At 36.4% G+C, this 16,503-nt stretch overlaps 2 protein-coding genes across 4 annotated transcripts in view; one reads left to right on the top strand and one right to left on the bottom strand.

Moving 5' to 3' along the window:
• TTC14 (tetratricopeptide repeat domain 14) lies at positions 1,034-10,889 on the top strand. Of its 3 annotated transcripts, none has more exons than XR_001918010.1 (12): positions 1,034-1,354; positions 1,814-1,938; positions 2,038-2,237; positions 3,148-3,232; positions 3,332-3,461; positions 3,788-3,943; positions 4,368-4,439; positions 4,850-4,969; positions 5,074-5,196; positions 7,415-7,996; positions 8,434-8,543; positions 9,351-9,760. XR_001918010.1 is itself a non-coding variant. In XM_018047524.1 (12 exons), the coding sequence occupies exons 1-12, from the start codon at positions 1,194-1,196 to the stop codon at positions 10,267-10,269; spliced, it is 2,319 nt and encodes a 772-aa protein (XP_017903013.1). In that variant the 5' UTR covers positions 1,034-1,193; the 3' UTR covers positions 10,270-10,889. The 3 variants fall into 3 exon arrangements, 2 of the variants coding, with proteins under 2 accessions (XP_017903013.1, XP_013819727.1); XM_018047524.1 differs by having other exon boundaries at positions 7,415-7,532; positions 9,351-10,889; XM_013964273.2 differs by lacking the exon at positions 1,034-1,354 and adding an exon at positions 1,367-1,467 and having other exon boundaries at positions 7,415-7,532; positions 9,351-10,889.
• CCDC39 (coiled-coil domain containing 39) overlaps positions 13,141-16,503 on the bottom strand; it is a 57,138-nt gene continuing 53,775 nt past the window's right edge. The window contains exon 20 of the mRNA XM_005675228.3: positions 13,141-14,055. Within this exon, the coding sequence (XP_005675285.2) occupies positions 13,902-14,055 (154 nt within the window). The 3' untranslated portion in view covers positions 13,141-13,901. The remainder of the gene's footprint in view (positions 14,056-16,503) is intronic.

Below are 16,503 nucleotides of genomic sequence, written 5' to 3'. Positions count from 1 at the left end.
GACAAGCCTTCTAAATGATAAAAAATACTTTCTCCAGCAACTCTGCCGGTGAAGATCTATTCAGTGGTAGGTTGAAATTCTAACTCTAGCATTTTGCCAGCTGGTGATATTGAGCAATATACTGAGAGTCTCTGGGCTTGTTTCCTCAGTAGAGCGGTTAGGATCCCAAGTCAGTAAGTGTGGGGGAGGAGGTGAGAGCCTGTCATAATTATCTTCGAAAAATCACTTGAATTACACAGTAAACCTTACGGGCACTAAATTTTGAGAAAACACTTAAACTAAAACAAATAAAAAGGAATGTATATATACATTTGGGGCTTTCTAGGTAGCTAGTGGGTAAAAAATCCGCCTGCCAACACAGGAGAGGGGGTTCGATCCCTGTGTGGGGAAGATCCCTGAAGAAGGAAATCGCAACCCACTCCAATATTCTTGCCTGGAAAATTCCATGTCCAGAGAAGCCCGGAGGGCTACCAGTCCCTTGGGTGGCAAAAAAAGTCCGACACGACTTAGCGACTAAAGAACAAAACAAAATATGCATATGTCTAGGCATTAAAGTCATTCTGGTTTTAACACTAAAATCACTAACAGTGAACAGGGTACGGCTAGAAAACACAGTTCCAGTGTTTAATAAATGTTAATGTTCTTCCTTTCTTCTGCCCTAAAGCCTAACAGAAAGTCTCCCAGAGCAGTCGTTTTAATGCGGTTATGCCTGAGGCATAGATACTTATCCAGCGATAAGGTAAGAAACTTTGTAACAGTTCAGGGTTCTTTTCCTGACACTGGCACTTAGAAGCGCCTCGCTAAACACAAGGATGAATTATTATTTACCACAGATTAGAACTTGGGCCATTTCAATGTAATAACACCTCAGAAATTTTAAAACGAAAACTTGTTACACACCTCACTACCTCAGAGCCACAACCGGCCCTAAACCGGCCCTGAAAAATCTTGCCCCAATCCTCCCGGCTTCCGTAATCTCGCTCAATTTCGCGATACCAAAACTGCGCTCCGCAGCACCACCGCTGGGGGCGGTTCCAGAACACTTCCGGGAGGCCACTCTGGAGGTGTCTGGGATGTGTGCTTCTGGCGGCTTCCAGGCCGCTTCCTCAGCCTCCTCGACCACGGCCTGAAGTAGTGGGCACCGAACCGGGGGCTAGCAGCCCACTGGCCTTTGGTCACGACAGTCTCTAGCCATGGACCGAGACCTCTTGCGGCAGTCACTAAATTTCCACGGCCCGTCTTTGCTCTCCCTGCTCCGGAGCGAACAGCAGGACAACCCGCACTTCCGGAGCCTCCTGGGGTCGGTGGCCGACCCTGCCCGGGGCCCGCCGGGCCAGCAGCAGTTCCCGGGCAGGTAATGGCACGGCGGCGCCGCTGCGAGACTGGAGAGGGGAAGCAGCTCCGGGCTTCATTACCGCAGTCCGGCTGCTGAGCCGAGGCTGTGAGCACGTGAGGACTGCGGCGCAGGTTTCGAGGGCAGGGTGCAGGAGGGTACCTTCTCCCTAATGTGGGCAACGCGGGATGTGGGTTGAACTTTTAAATCTAGTACTGCCACCAGAGGCGCGGATTCTTTAGCTAAAATCTTTGGGGCTTGTGTATATCTGGAACAGCACGGCTGTGTTTTTAAGTTTCCGCGCCCTCCATCTACAGACTGGCGTATGAGGGGATCCCTGGTTAAAACTTTTTCGGAGGATGTGTGGCCAACAGCTTAGGATGGTCACGATTGGGCGATGAAAGCAGAGAGCAGAAGCTTGTACGTACTAAAAAGTTATGCAGAAAAACCAGTTTTCATAAATTTTGTTTTCTTTTTAAGAAAAGAGAGGAGAGTTGACAACATTGAAATACAAAAATTCATTTCCAAAAAAGCGGATCTGCTTTTTGCACTTTCCTGGAAATCAGATGCACCTACAACTGCTGAAGTTAGTGAAGACAATGATGGTGTGTTTAGTCTTAAAATCGTTGCGTTTTGGTTTAACAGCACTTTGATGAAGCAGAACACAGAGCTGTTGTTAGTAATTTTGTTACTTATTTTTTCAGATTATTATGCAGTCATGCCACCGTTAGAGCAATTCATGGAGATACCTACTATGGACCGGAGAGAGCTGTTTTTCCGAGATATTGAACGTGGTGATATAGTGATTGGAAGAATTAGTTCCATTCGGGAATTTGGGTTTTTCATGGTGTTAATTTGTTTAGGCAGTGGCATTATGAGAGATATATCCCATTTAGAAATCACAGTAAGTTACTCACCTTTTAGTTATTTGATTGTTTTTGTTTTTGATAAAAATGTCATCTCAGTGCAAAAATTATATCTTTTCATCCAGCTGTAATTAAGTGTACTCTGCAGACCTAGTTTTGAGAATTAAATAAGTATTAATAGAAAAATTAAGTACTTTTTTACTTTTAAAAAAATTATTAGCTGTAATAGAATTACAGTTTCTGCCACTGTTTCTAGTTGGGGGATTTGGTCCTTTGGCTGGCAGAAGTGGGGTCCTGTTTTAAGTGCTCAGATATTACTGGACCTGGTGAGATTCATTAGTAGCCTGGGTTATCTCTTCTAGCTGAAAAGTCTTTAATTATTTAGTATTCAGCATTAGATACTTGCATGTGGATAATTTAGAAACAAATTCCTGTCTTTTCTGTATATTTCCAATAATTAAGTGATTTGTACATCATGATACTTTGCCCAGGGTGAATAGATCTAAATTTGAAATACACTATGTCGCTTTAATTTGAAAGGTTTGTTATTAAGACAGATAGGGAAGAAAACAGAAGATACCGCAAACTCAATAACACCGAAACCTAGAAGAATTCACGTTTCATATTCTTGGAAGTCTCCTACTTTCTGGACACATTTTAATTTTATATTTAAGAAGCACAAAATATCTTTTTGTTTCATCATACATACTTATACTCCGTTTCTAAAACTAATTGCAAGTTTCATGAGAGTTTAGCTTTGACCTGAACCAGAAAACTTTTTTTACTTATGTTTGGGCACAGAAATTTAAATTTAGACTCTAGGGTGCTAGTTGTTTTCTTAATGTTCCTTCCAAGTCTTAGCTATTTATACTGAACTGCTAGAATAAAAGAAGACAATTCTCTCTGAAGAATAGAATGTCTAGTGTTTTACAGTGCTTCTTGTTGCAGGCTCTATGTCCACTAAGAGACGTGCCTTCAATCAGTAACCATGGGGATCCTTTATCATATTACCAAACTGGCGACATCATTCGAGGTGATCAGTTTCCTCATATTAGTAAAAAAAGTAGCTGTGGTTATGTTTATGTTAGTTTGCATTGCTTTGCTAATCAACTTAATTTTCTTATTTTTTAAGCTGGAATCAAGGATATTGACAGATACCATGAAAAGCTTGCAGTGTCTCTATATAGCTCATCTCTTCCACCACACCTATCTGGTATTAAGTTAGGTGTAATTAGTTCTGAAGAACTTCCTTTGTACTACAGGTAATTTTATCCACATTGTCTCAAGTTAATTACAAAACAGTTTCTTGGCTAAAAAATTGCAAATTTTGCCCAACTTCTAACAAGAAGGTAGAATTCTAATTTCTCTTATTTCAAAATATGCTAATTTTATTTTTATAACCCATAAATCGGTTCAAACTTGGCAAAAGGAACCAAATCACAGTTGCCACACTTTCATGTACAAAAATAGACTGAGTATTTAAATCCCATATGTTATTTCCATAATTAAAATGGGATATGCTATTTAATTGTCTTAATCATCTTAATCATCTTTATATTTTGTGATTTTTTTTTTTTTTTTTTTTAAGGAAAAGCGTTGAACTAAATAGCAATTCTTTGGAATCCTATGAGAATATCATGCAGAGTTCTTTGGGATTTGTTAATCCAGGAGTAGTTGAATTCCTTTTAGGAAAACTAGGAATAGATGAATCTAATCCACCATCTTTAATGAGAGGCCTTCAAAGGTATAGTAAATCAGTATTTGTTCTGTTATGTGGTGAGGTCTGTGGTGCTGATGTGAGAAGCTGCATAACTGAAGAACATAATTGATTATCCTAAGCCTGGTGGCAGCAGTATGCCAAAGTTTGAATGAACTAGGTTATCCTTTCTCCTTCTGGAGTGGAGTCTTATCGGTGATTGATATGTGCCGTGTGACCAGGTACATGCAGAAAAAATTTATAAGATGCAGAAAATTTACAAGAATTTCATGTATATGCTAATGGAAAATACTTCCTAATAATAATAGTCATTCCTGAGAGTTCAAAAATTTCGCATTATAAATGGGAATACAAGTTTCTTGCTTGAGATTCAGTTTTTAATCTGTCAGGTAAAGTGAGATGTAGTTACCCAAAAAAGTATTTGCATTTTGACTTTTATTTTCTTTAATAGCAAAAATTTCTCTGAGGATGATTTTGCTTCTGCGTTAAGAAAGAAGCAGTCTGCATCATGGGCTTTAAAATGGTATGAAGATTTTGTCATTCAACAATTGCATTATTTAACCTAACAGGTTAAGTTAAGGCAAGCATGCGTATGTCATCTTTAAGACAAAATTTGTTTATAAATGAATTTAAATGATACCTTTTTGAGATTAGCTTTTTTATAGATATAAATGCTAGTATGTTGTAAACTTTAAAGATTTACATTTTAGCCAATATTTTTTTAATTCTGTTAAAAAGGAATTAGTATATTGATATCTGGATTTCATAAATATTTGTTACAAAATTATCTAAAGACTGTTTCTTAGTTATACTGAGAATATTAAAGACTAATAACTAATAAATTTGGTTTGCTTTAAAATTTTATTTACGCTAACATTTTGTTTGGATATTCTGTGAAATATTTGTTATATATGCTTTAAAATACATTTTTAGTGTGAAGATTGGAGTGGATTATTTTAAGGTTGGACGCCATGTGGATGCTATGAATGAATACAATAAGGCTCTGGAAATAGACAAACAAAATGTGGAAGCTTTGGTAGCTCGTGGTGCATTGTAAGTGGATCATGGGTTTTGAGGAATATTTACAAGATAAATGTATATAAGATTTATGAATAGCTCACAAGATAAATTCCTCTAATTTTGTCTCATATCTATAGATATGCAACAAAAGGAAGTCTAAACAAAGCAATAGAAGATTTTGAACTTGCACTGGAAAACTGTCCAACTCACAGAAATGCAAGAAAATACCTCTGCCAGACACTTGTAGAAAGAGGAGGGCAGTAAGTGTCAGATTTGCTTAATAGTAGAGATCTAATATTTAATAGCCAACTACTATAAAATCTTGAACTTAAATAACATCTTTGACTTAGTTCAGATACTCTTAGTTTCAGTTTTGATTGAAAATGTTTTTTAAATATAGTTCTTTTTACATTCTCTGGTCCTTTTAGTCTTCCTTATTAGTTACTTTCTTCATGATTGGAGATATTTTAGTGTCTTGAGTTCACTGTTCTGAGTATGTATTATAATACATAGAAAGTTAATAGGTAAATCTTATCCTGGACACACACCAAAAGCTTTTGTTTAATAGAGAGAAATTTCTAACTCATTTCATCATTCTAGTAATTATAATGCCAAAAATATAAATTGAGAACTCTGTAGTTCATTGTACATAAGATTTCACTGTTGTAGTCAACTTATTGCTCTACTTTGTCTAATAAAATCCATGAACTTAGATTAAATGAAGAGGAAAACATTAAGAACAAACCCTGTAACGTAACCTATATTATACTGTCCTGAAATACTGGCATAGTACTTGGCATAATGACTAACAGACTAGTCTAACTTATAAAATATTTTGAAGAAATATAGTACTTTTAACATAAATAATTTGGTAACATCCTGCTTTAATAATTAAGGGCCAGCATCTTCTTTGCTATCATTTTTTCTTAAATAGAATCATCCCCTTTCTGCCTCATGAATTTGCCAGATCATAACAGTTTGTATGATCATTTCAGAACTCCATATAAATGAAATTTTGCAATGTTTGTTTTTAACTGATAAGAACTTCTACTTGGACCCAAGTGATTGGAGCAGCTTTTTTCTTTCTTACATAGCTTACATAACTGTGCTTAGTCGTTCAGTTGTGTCTGACTCTTTGCGACCCAATGGACTGTAGCCTGCTAGGCTCCTCTGTCCATGGGGATTCTCCAGGCAAGAATACTGGTGTGGGTTGCCATGCCCTGCTCCAGGAGATCTTCCCAACCCAGGGATCAGACCCAGGTCTCCCGCATTGCTGGCAGATTCTTTACCGTCTGAGCCACCAGGGAAGCCCCTAGGTACATAGGTAGTGCCTCGTTAGATGTGGTTGTCTTACTATTCACATACTTGTGATTTTTAGCTCTGTGAATGGCAACACCATCTACTGGGTCATCCAGTCGAGAAATCTTGATCATCTTTGGCTTATTCCTTCCTCCCCTCATCCTATCTGACAGAAGTGATTGCATTGAAACTACTGGGTTTATTCATTTGTTTTACAGTGAATACCTTTTCTTGCTTTCTAAAAACTGAAAATATTGTGCAAAATCCTTTCACTGATCTGTCTAAACTTTCTAATTCTGATATTTCACCACATAGACTTGTGAGCATCATCTAATAATGATGATTATTATCCTTTCTGCAAGCTGGTTGTGATATGTGTGCCTTGGTATTTGTGATGTTAGCAGTGAATTTTCTGGAAAAATTGTTCTGTAGAAAGGAAAACTCTTCATAAACTACTAGGAGAAGCCAGCCTACATAATTCTGTGCTCAAGTTCAAGATCATAACTAAATTTCAGAGGTTGATAGTGTGTTTTCACAAATTATACTAAAATGCCACTGCTTGACCTACAATATGGCTTTAGTTATCAGTAATGAATTCCTGTTTGTTTTTTATTTGTTTAATTGAGATTTAGTTGACACATAACTTTATGTTAGTTTCAGGTTATGTTCAACACAGGATTCAGTTTATGTATATATTGTGAAGAGTTGACCATTGTGTCTGGTTAACATTCATCATCACACAGTTATGTTTGGTTTTTTTTCTTGTGATGAGAACTTTTAAGATGTACTCTTTTTGCAACTTTCAAATATACAGTATGGTACTAACTCTAATCACCATGCTGTATATTACATCCTCAGGACTTTATTTTATACCTGGAAGTTTATAAAATGAATCATTTTCACCCATTTTACCTGCCCCCAACCCCATCTCCAGCAACCACCAGTCTCTGTATCTTTGAGTTCAGTTTCTCTGATTGGTTTTATGTAGTTTTATATTGTCTTTTACAACAACACTAACAAAAAAATAGCAGAAGCACAGTATTTAAGTATTGTTCAATTTGGAAAAAAATTTGCTAAACATAGTTTTCCCTCATGAACTCACATAAGCTTCTGCCCTATATGCATATTTGAGAACTTCGAATTTTTACCAAAAAAGCTAAATTTTTCTTTCGAATTTAGGTTAGAAGAAGAAGAAAAGTTTTTAAATGCTGAAAGTTACTATAAGAAAGCTTTGGCTTTGGATGAAACTTTCAAAGATGCAGAGGATGCTTTGCAGAAGCTTCATGTATATATGCAGGTGATTCTTTATTTTCTCTTAGAAATGTAGTCATTTTTAAGATTAATGCCAAAACTTCTAGGGAAACTATTCTAGATCACTTAATTATGGCATTATGAAAAGTTTTTTAGATACAGCTTTTCTTAATTGGATTTGACATTACTTCATAGTTTTGTTGAGAAAATTTCCTTTGCCTGTTTGGTATGACGTTGTCCTTGTAGAATTGTCCTTGTAGTGAGCTTTCCTGATGGTTACAAAATTCAGTATTATTACTGTAATTGAGCTAATTATAAAAACCATTCTGAAAAATATTTTAAACTGTCTTTTCCTGTAATACTGATGATGATGTTTTCTCATGCATTTTCTTCTGAATTGGACCATTGCTGCTGTGTCTGACATCTGGTGCTGCTCATCCCCATCCTCAAACTGGAAAATGATTTCTTATGTAACCATGCATCCAACTGGGCTGTGCTATTTTTTAAATGGTTTGTATTTGAACATGGTGATTCCCCTCTCAACTCACCATATCGGGATTTCTTCCTTTGAATTTTGTTTATAAAATTTGTGTCCTGTTTCAATTTTTAATGGTTTTTAAAATATATATATTTTTTCATGTATTTTATTTTTTCTTTTTCTTGCACTCTGGGTCATGGGTATCAATGCAATGGCTTCCCTTTTTTTTCCATGGAATACCAACTGCAATATGGTCCTCAATACTGTTCTGGCTGTTTAATGATTAATGCCAAACACCTGTGATTAATTTTTATATGTTAAAAATACTTTTTTAATGCTGGATATATGGTGATTTGGGTATACCACATTTGGTTTCTGGTTGGGGGGTGGGTTGGTCTTTTGAAAACTGGATTTTATATATTCTGCTATTTTTAACGTGTGGTTTTTTCCGATATCTGGGTTCTAAAAGAAATCTTTGGAATTAAGAGAAAAACAAGCTGAAAAGGAAGAAAAGCAGAAAACAAAGAAAATAGAAACAAGTGCAGAAAAGTTGCGTAAGCTCTTAAAAGAGGAGAAAAGGTAAACTATAATATTCAGTATTTTTAAACTTAAAGCAAGTACTCAGTTCAACCAAAGTGCCATTTGGGAGATAAAGTAAGTAAAAAATTAAAGTGTTTCAAGTCATAATCAATGATTCTTAGCAAGTATATGTACCATAAATTTTTCTGTAAAAGAGATAGAGCAAAGTAGAATGGATGGCTAGAGTTCTGCAAAAAATAAAAAATATAGAGAGAATTAAAATGTTATTTTAATTATCTGTATTTTAGGGAGAAATGTTTCAAAATTAGAGCAGTAGTTCTCAACTGGGTGTGGTTTCCCATGGGACATTTTTGGTTTTCATAACTGGTAGGTGCTACTGGTATATAGTGGATAGAGATCAGAGATGCTGCTAAACTTAAACAATGATATAGAATTTCCCCACTGCCACCCTACCCTCCAAGCAAAGTTATTTGGCCAAAAATGTTTATAGTCCTGAGGTGATAAAACCATGAACTAGACATAGCCAAATGTAAAACTTCAGTTCTCCTTTATGTATTCAGATGCTCTTAAATTTTTAAGGTAATTTTAGAAATGTCACCGTGTATTTGAAAAATGATGGATTTGCTTACAGTGACAATTGTCTACACAAGTATTTTTTCCCAAAAGTCATGACTAATGGTAAAATTGGATATTATAGTAAAAACTAAACTTATTACTATAATTCTTATATAAGCTGCAAACTTTTATGAAATCTTTAAATAGAGAATAAAATAGAACTAAAATCTTTATGGGTAATTAAACATTTTTATACTCAACATATCTGATGAGTTAATTACATTTTTTTAGGCTAAAGAAAAAAAGAAGAAAATCAACTTCTTCTTCTTCAAGTGTTTCTTCTGCTGATGAATCAGTTTCTTCTTCATCCTCCTCTTCATCTTCTGGTCACAGAAGGCATAAGAAACATAAGAGGAACCGCTCAGAGTCTTCTCGAAGTTCTAAAAGGCATTCAGCTAAGGCATCCTCAAATCAGATAGATCAGAATAAGAAAGATGAGTGCTTCCCAGTTCCAGCTAATACGTCAGCATCTTTTCTTAACCAAAAACAAGAAGTGGAAAAACTATTGGAAAAGCAGGATAGGTTACCATATCAAAAGAAACAGGTAAAAGAAAAAGATAAATGTTCTTTCTCATCATCTTCTGTTGAAATTCCGGATGATTTTGGAGGTAGGTCTGAAGATCCAAGAGATTTTTATGATAGCTATAAAACTCAGGCAGGTAGTAGCAGAACAGAAAAGCCATATAAATCAGAAAGACATTTTTCCAGTAGAAGAGATTCCTCAGATTCTTTTTATAGGAATTCAGAGGATAAGGTAAAAATGTATGGTTATAGAAGATTTGAAAAAGATACAGAAGGAAGAAAAGAGCACTATAGAAAGTGGGAACCAGGTTCCACGAGACATGCTACTTCACCAGCAAGCTCAGACTACTCTTGGAAGTCAGGAGAAAAATATAAGAAATCCACTTACTCTGGATCACGTGATCTAAGTAGACATGAGCAAAGATATCAATTAAATAAAAATCAAGGAGAATGTGAAAGAGAGGGTAATTACGAGGAGGATATTAAAACAGAGATTCAGGGAGAGGGACTCAATAGCAAAGACCATTCAGAAGGTGGAGTTAAAAAAAATTTACCTCAAAATTTACTCAATATATTTAATCAGATAGCTGCATTTGAGAAAGAAAAAGGAAATAAGCCAAAAAACTAATATGCCAAGGGTATCCTCAACATTACACTAAAGACTTTTAATAAAATATTTGGATCTTTTAGTAATACAGTCCAGTGCAGAAATCTCTGCTCCCGTGGTTATTTTATTTGTAGACATTATGGAAATCAATTGCTTTTTATAGCAGTTCTCAAAGTATATTTGTTTCAGTTATAGGTCCTCTTTTCGTAGCTGACTTTTTTAATGTGTGTATGTTATGTACAGTTATTTCTTATTCTGATGATTTAAACTTCTTCACCTAAAGATAACTCTCAAAGTATTGTTCCTTCATTGTACTATGGTATGTTAGAATTCCTCAGGTTCACCTTATCCTGCTGTTTGACAAAATATTAAATTTGTGCATTGAACACTTGGATCATTTTTATGAAAAATTACTTCATTCTGTTAAAAGTTCTTGACTTTCTAAAGAGATTATTTGAATGTTAAATACCATTTTATAATCATTATTTGTTTAAAGGTGAATTTTCTTGCATAACATTTTTAAATGGTAGACAGATATGTGTCTTGTCTAATTGACCTCTAAAGCCTGATTTAATTAAAATGATTTATGTTCCAGATGTTTAAAAGTACTCTAGGAATAAAGCCATGAAAGTGGAATAGGGGCCCATTTTGCTCATCTCTCTTTTTTTTTTCCTTGCTAGCAGTGTAGCCATAAGAAATTTCTTTAAATACTGACAAGACCATACATTCCTGGCAAGAATAGATCAGAGTAGGAAAGAGTCCTGGCAAAAGCAGCAGTGGCAAGTGAAGCACACTATAAATCTGGTCTTCCACTAAGGGAAAGGAAGTTAGGAAACTGTCCTAGTACTGCAAATGTCCAGTTGAGTGTGTTTTTTGATAGCCTGGAGCTGGCTTCCATTTCTGCTTTTCTTCCTAGAGTCTGAATAAATGATTCAGCTGACAGAAGCTGGACTTACTCAGAATTAATTTCAGCAACTAGAGCTGAAGAAGGAAGGAACTTGGATCATAATGATTCTTCCCAAATTATTAAAAACAGTATAGATGAGAATAGAGATAATATACATAGGAGTCATAGGTGTTTAGAATCTCATAGGCTTTAGAATCTTTCCAATTCATGATGACACTGGATGGGTGGGTTGAAGGGTAGCAAGTATCCCCATCTACAAATATCTAAGTGACAGAGAATGCTGGGGAAGAAGACACTTAGTCCTTGTTCTGTCTCAGTTCTTGCCAGCAATAAAATACCAAAACTTAATATAACTTAGTTCAGTTCAGTTGCTCAGTCATGTCCGACTCTTTGTGACCCCATGAATCGCAGCACGCCAGGCCTCCCTGTCCATCACCAACTCCTGGAGTTCGCTCAAACTCATGTCCATCGAGTCGGTGATGCCATCCAGCCATCTCATCCTCTGTCGTCCCCTTCTGCCCCCAATCCCTCCCAGCATCAGTCTTTTTCCTGTGAGTCAACTCTTGGCATCAGGTGGCCAAAGTATTGGAGTTTCAGCTTTAGCATCAGTCCTTCCAATGAACACCCAGGACTGGTCTCCTTTAGGATGGACTGGTTGGATCTTGCAGTCCAAGGAACTCTCAAGAGTCTTCAACACCACAGTTCAAAAGCATCAATTCTTGGGCGCTCAGCTTTCTTCACAGTCCAACTCTCACATCCATACATGACCACTGGAAAACCAACCATAGCCTTGACTAGATGGACCTTTGTTGGCAAAGTAATGTCTCTGCTTTTTAATATGCTATCTAGATTGGTCATAACTTTCCTTCCAAGGAGTAAGCGTCTTTTAATTTCATGGCTGCAGTCACCATCTGCAGTGATTATGGAGCCCAAAAAAATAAAGTCTGACACTGTTTCCATTGTTTCCCCATCTATTTCCCATGAAGTGATGGGACCAGATGCCATGATCTTCATTTTCTGAATGTTGAGCTTTAAGCCAACTTTTTCACTCTCCTTTCACTTTCATCAAGAGGCTTTTTAGTTCCTCTTCACTTTCTGCCATAAGGGTGGTGTCATCTGCATATCTGAGGTTATTGCTATTTCTCCCGGCAATCTTGATTCCAGCTTGTGCTTCTTCCAGTCCAGCGTTTCTCATGATGTACTCTAACTTAACCATTCCACAAATACTGTGCTAGGCTTTGGTTGGTGGCTCAATGATAGGTAGAAGCTACTGTGCAATTCCAGGGCTTCCCTGATAGCTCAGTTAGTGAAGAATCCACCTGCAATGCAGGAGACTCCAGTTCAATTCCGGGGTAGGAAAGATCCGCTGGAAAAGGGATAGGCTACCCACTATGCTATTCTTGGCCTGGAGAATTCCATGGACTATATAGTCCGTGGGGTCACAAAGAGACATCACTGAGCGACTTTACATTTTTACTATGCAATTCCAGTGTGTTGGGCCCTGTGCCTTTATATAAATTATCTGATTTCAATAAACAACATAGATAACTTTTACTGTCTCCATATTATAAATGAGAAAAAAAGCATAGAGAAGTAACTTTCCCAAGGTCACAGTACTAGTCCCTGCCTGCTTGGAATATACTTCAACTTCCAGGTAATTTGCAAAGTAAAATAGGGCAAAGAATGAGAATTTTGGTGAACATTCAAAGTGATGGTAAGATTAATCAGTTTTTATATTTCACAAATCTCACTGGAATAATGTTTTACAAAAAAATCAGCTTTTTAGCCATCTTATTCATTGGACTTGGCTGTGCCTTTTGCTGCCTATTACAAGAAATGACAATACACCAGTGATCCAGAGAAACAGGTTTACTACCATTACTGCCTTTCAGAAGGAATTGCAAGTGACAGTTGTAAACAATGACAGTTTTTGTAAGAAATACTTTTTCCCAAGATTTGAAGGAGACAGTACTCATTTAAGTATATATATTCTGATACATTTATTTGAAAACCAGTTTTATAACATAGTCATACTTCACCCTCTATTCCAAAGTTCAAAGTGTTGGGCACATGTAATGAAAAAGGACTGACAGAAATAACTAATTCTTAATCTGGTAGTCTATCTTCACTGGAAATTTACAGAATTCCTATTGCAAATCTAATTATGCCTGGCTTTCTTTAAACTGTTCATTAAATCAAGGAAATATTGAAAACATTCTTGGTTGTATCTTGAGAGCAGAATCTTCACTATGTTTGACTTCTTTCAAGATCAGAGTGGCCTCCTCCTAGAAATTTAAGTTCCACTGTTGATACATAGTGGTTCTCTTTCCTTTCAGCTGTTTTCTGGTGGAGGGAGGGGGGAGGTAATGCTAAAAGAAGAAACTTAACAGATTTCTAATAAAGTCTGAGAAATATGTTTCTTGTTAATAAAACCTACTTTCAGGATCATCTAGGCTAAAAGAAAATTTTAATAGTGTTATAAACTATATAGTACAATAAATCTTTAGAGATTTCTTCCAAAAAGATCCTATTACATTAGAAGTGAGGAGTTTCATGGCTAGCATGAAGTTTTTACATTTTTCACTGGATAAAACTTTTCTCTGCTCATTTTGTATTTCTAACACTTATCTCATTAGGACTCTATATCAGTATAAGGCACCCAAAAATATAGGGTGTGATATACTATTTTAAAATTAGGAGACTTTTGGTTTTGTGTTTACAACTTGTTCAAGAGAGATTTAAAATTTTATTTGTTGGTCTTTCTGCTTTTACCGGTACTGGAGGCACTGCTAGCACTAGTTGGTCTGGAAGTGCTGCCAGTTAGCGGAGAGGCTGGGAAGTTCAGCTCTAATACTTTGATCGAAGTCTGAGAAGCAGAAGTGCTTGTACTCTTAGATGACCTAGAATAAAACCAGAATTACTGTAATTCAGAATTTTTATTTTAGTAGAGACCCCTCATTAATCGCAAAGATGCCATAATCCCACAAGTACTTAAAGAGATCAAAAAAGATAATCCTGTTAAGAGTGCTAATAATGAATTTTAAAAAGATGACCATTAATAGTATCAGGAAATTAAGAAAAAATGATAAAGCTTCAAATCAGTAGAAAAATAGTTCTGCAAATATATTTCTATTTAAAAAATGTTTCAACTATAACTAATTTAGAATCATTAGGTATTAAGTTTGCCAAAATCATTCAACAAAAGGTAGGAAAAGAGGCAAGAAAATTTGAGTGCTGGCAAGAGTGATTAAAATGATAGATTATATACTTTGAGCGAAAAAGAAAAAAATGAGGGACCTATTGACAGGATAATGTGGTGGGGTCATTTGAAAAGCATAACTATCCATACAATTCTGAATGCTAAGTTTTTAAAGTATGCTTTTATGAAAATACTAGGGTGGAATGGGTGAATTTAACTCAGATGACCATTATATCTACTACTGTGGGCAGGAATCCCTTAGAAGAAATGGAGTAGCCATCATAGGCAACATGAGTCTCAAATGCAGGACATGGATGCCGTCTCAAAAATGATAGAATGATCTCTGTTTGTTTCCAAGGCAAACCATTCAATATCACAGTAACCCAAATCTATGCCCTAACCAGTAATGCTGAAGAAGCTGAAGTTGAGTTCTATGAAGACCTACAAGACCTTTTAGAACTAACAGCCAAAAAAGATGTCCTTTTCATTATAGGGGACTGGAATGCAAAAGTAGGAAGTCAAGAAACAACTGGAGTAACAGGCAAATTTGGCCTTGGAGTACAGAATGAAGCAGGGCAAAGGCTAATAGAGTTCTGCCAAGAAAACGCATTGGTCGTAGCAAACACCCTTTTCCAACAACACAAGAGAAGACTACACATGGACATCACCAGATGGTCAACACCGAAATCAGATTGATTATATTCTTTGCAGCCAAAGATGGAGAAGCTCTTATACAGTCAGCAAAAACAAGACCAGGAGCAGCTCAGATCATGAACTTCTTAAAGCCAAATTCAGATTGAAATTGAAGAAAATGGGGGAAATCACTAAACCATTCAGGTCTGACCTATATCAAATCCCATATGATTATACAGTGGAAGTGAGAAATAGATTTAAGGGACTAGATCTAATAGAGTGCCAGATGAACTATGGACAGAGGTTCATGACATTGTACAGAAGACAGGAATCAAGACCATCCCTAAGAAAAAGAAATGCAAGAAAGCAAAATGGCTGGCTGAGTAGGCCTTACAAATAGCTGTGAAAAGAAGAGAAGCGAAAAGCAAAGGAGAAAAGTAAAGATATAAGCATGTGAATGCAGCGTTCCAAAGAATAGCAAGGAGAGATAAGAAAGCTTTCCTCAGCAATCAATGCAAAGAAATAGAAGAAAATAATAGAATGGGAAAGTCTAGAGATTGCTTCAAGAAAATTAGAGATACCCATGCAAAGATGGGCTCAATAAAGGACAGAAATGATATGGACCTGACAGAAGCAGAAGATATTAAGAAGAGGTGGCAAGAATACACAGAAGAACAAAAAAAGATCTTCATGACCCAGATAATCACGATGGTGTGACCACTCACCTAGAACCAGACATCTTAGAATGTGAAGTCAAGTGGGCCTTAGGAAGCATCACTATAAACAAAGATAGTGGAGGTGATGGAATTCCGGTTGAGCTATTTCAAATCCTAAAAGATGCTGCAAAAGTGTTGCACTCAATATGTCAACAAATTTGGAAAACTCAGCAGTGGCCACAGGACTGGAAAAGGTCAGTTTTCATTCCAATCCCAAAGAAAGGCAATGCCAAAGAATGCTCAAACTACTGCTCCATTGCACTCATCTCACACACTAGTAAAATAATGCTCAAAATTCTCCAAACCAGGCTTCAGCAACACATGAACCATGAACTTCCAGATGTTCAAGCTGGTTTTAGAAAAGGCAGAGAAACAAGAGATCAAATTGCCAACACCTGCTGGAAAACAAAGCAAGAAAGTTCCAGAAAAAATATCTATTTCTGCTTTCTTGACTATGCCAAAGCCTTTGACTGTGTGGATCACAATAAACTATGGAAAATTCTGAAAGAGATGGGAATACCAGACCACCTGACCTGCCTCTTGAGAAACCTATATGCAGGTCAGGAAGCAACAGTTAGAACTGGAAGTGGAACACCAGACTGGTTCCAAATAGGAAAAGGAGTGCATCAAGGCTGTATATTATCACCCTACTCATTTAACTTCTATGCAGATTACATCATGAGAAACACTGAGCTGGAAGAAGCACAAGCTGGAGTCAAGATTACTGGGAGAAATATTAACCTCAGATATGCAGATGACACCACCCTTTTGGCAGAAAGTGAAGAACTGAAGAGCCTCTT

The sequence above is a fragment of the Capra hircus genome, chromosome 1 (genome assembly GCF_001704415.2).
Source record: "Capra hircus breed San Clemente chromosome 1, ASM170441v1, whole genome shotgun sequence".
Classification (NCBI taxonomy): Eukaryota; Metazoa; Chordata; class Mammalia; order Artiodactyla; family Bovidae; genus Capra; species Capra hircus.
Note: the sequence above shows the minus strand (reverse complement) of the source record. Positions and strands in the feature narration are given on the sequence as shown.

Coding starts and splice junctions, on each gene's coding strand:
- TTC14 (XM_018047524.1), top strand. CDS start 1,194: ATGGACCGAGACCTCTTGCGGCAGTCACTAAATTTCCACGGCCCGTCT. Junction 5,197..7,414: donor CTTGTAGAAAGAGGAGGGCA/GTAAGTGTCAGA, acceptor TTTCGAATTTAG/GTTAGAAGAAGAAGAAAAGT. Junction 7,533..8,433: donor AGCTTCATGTATATATGCAG/GTGATTCTTTAT, acceptor GGGTTCTAAAAG/AAATCTTTGGAATTAAGAGA.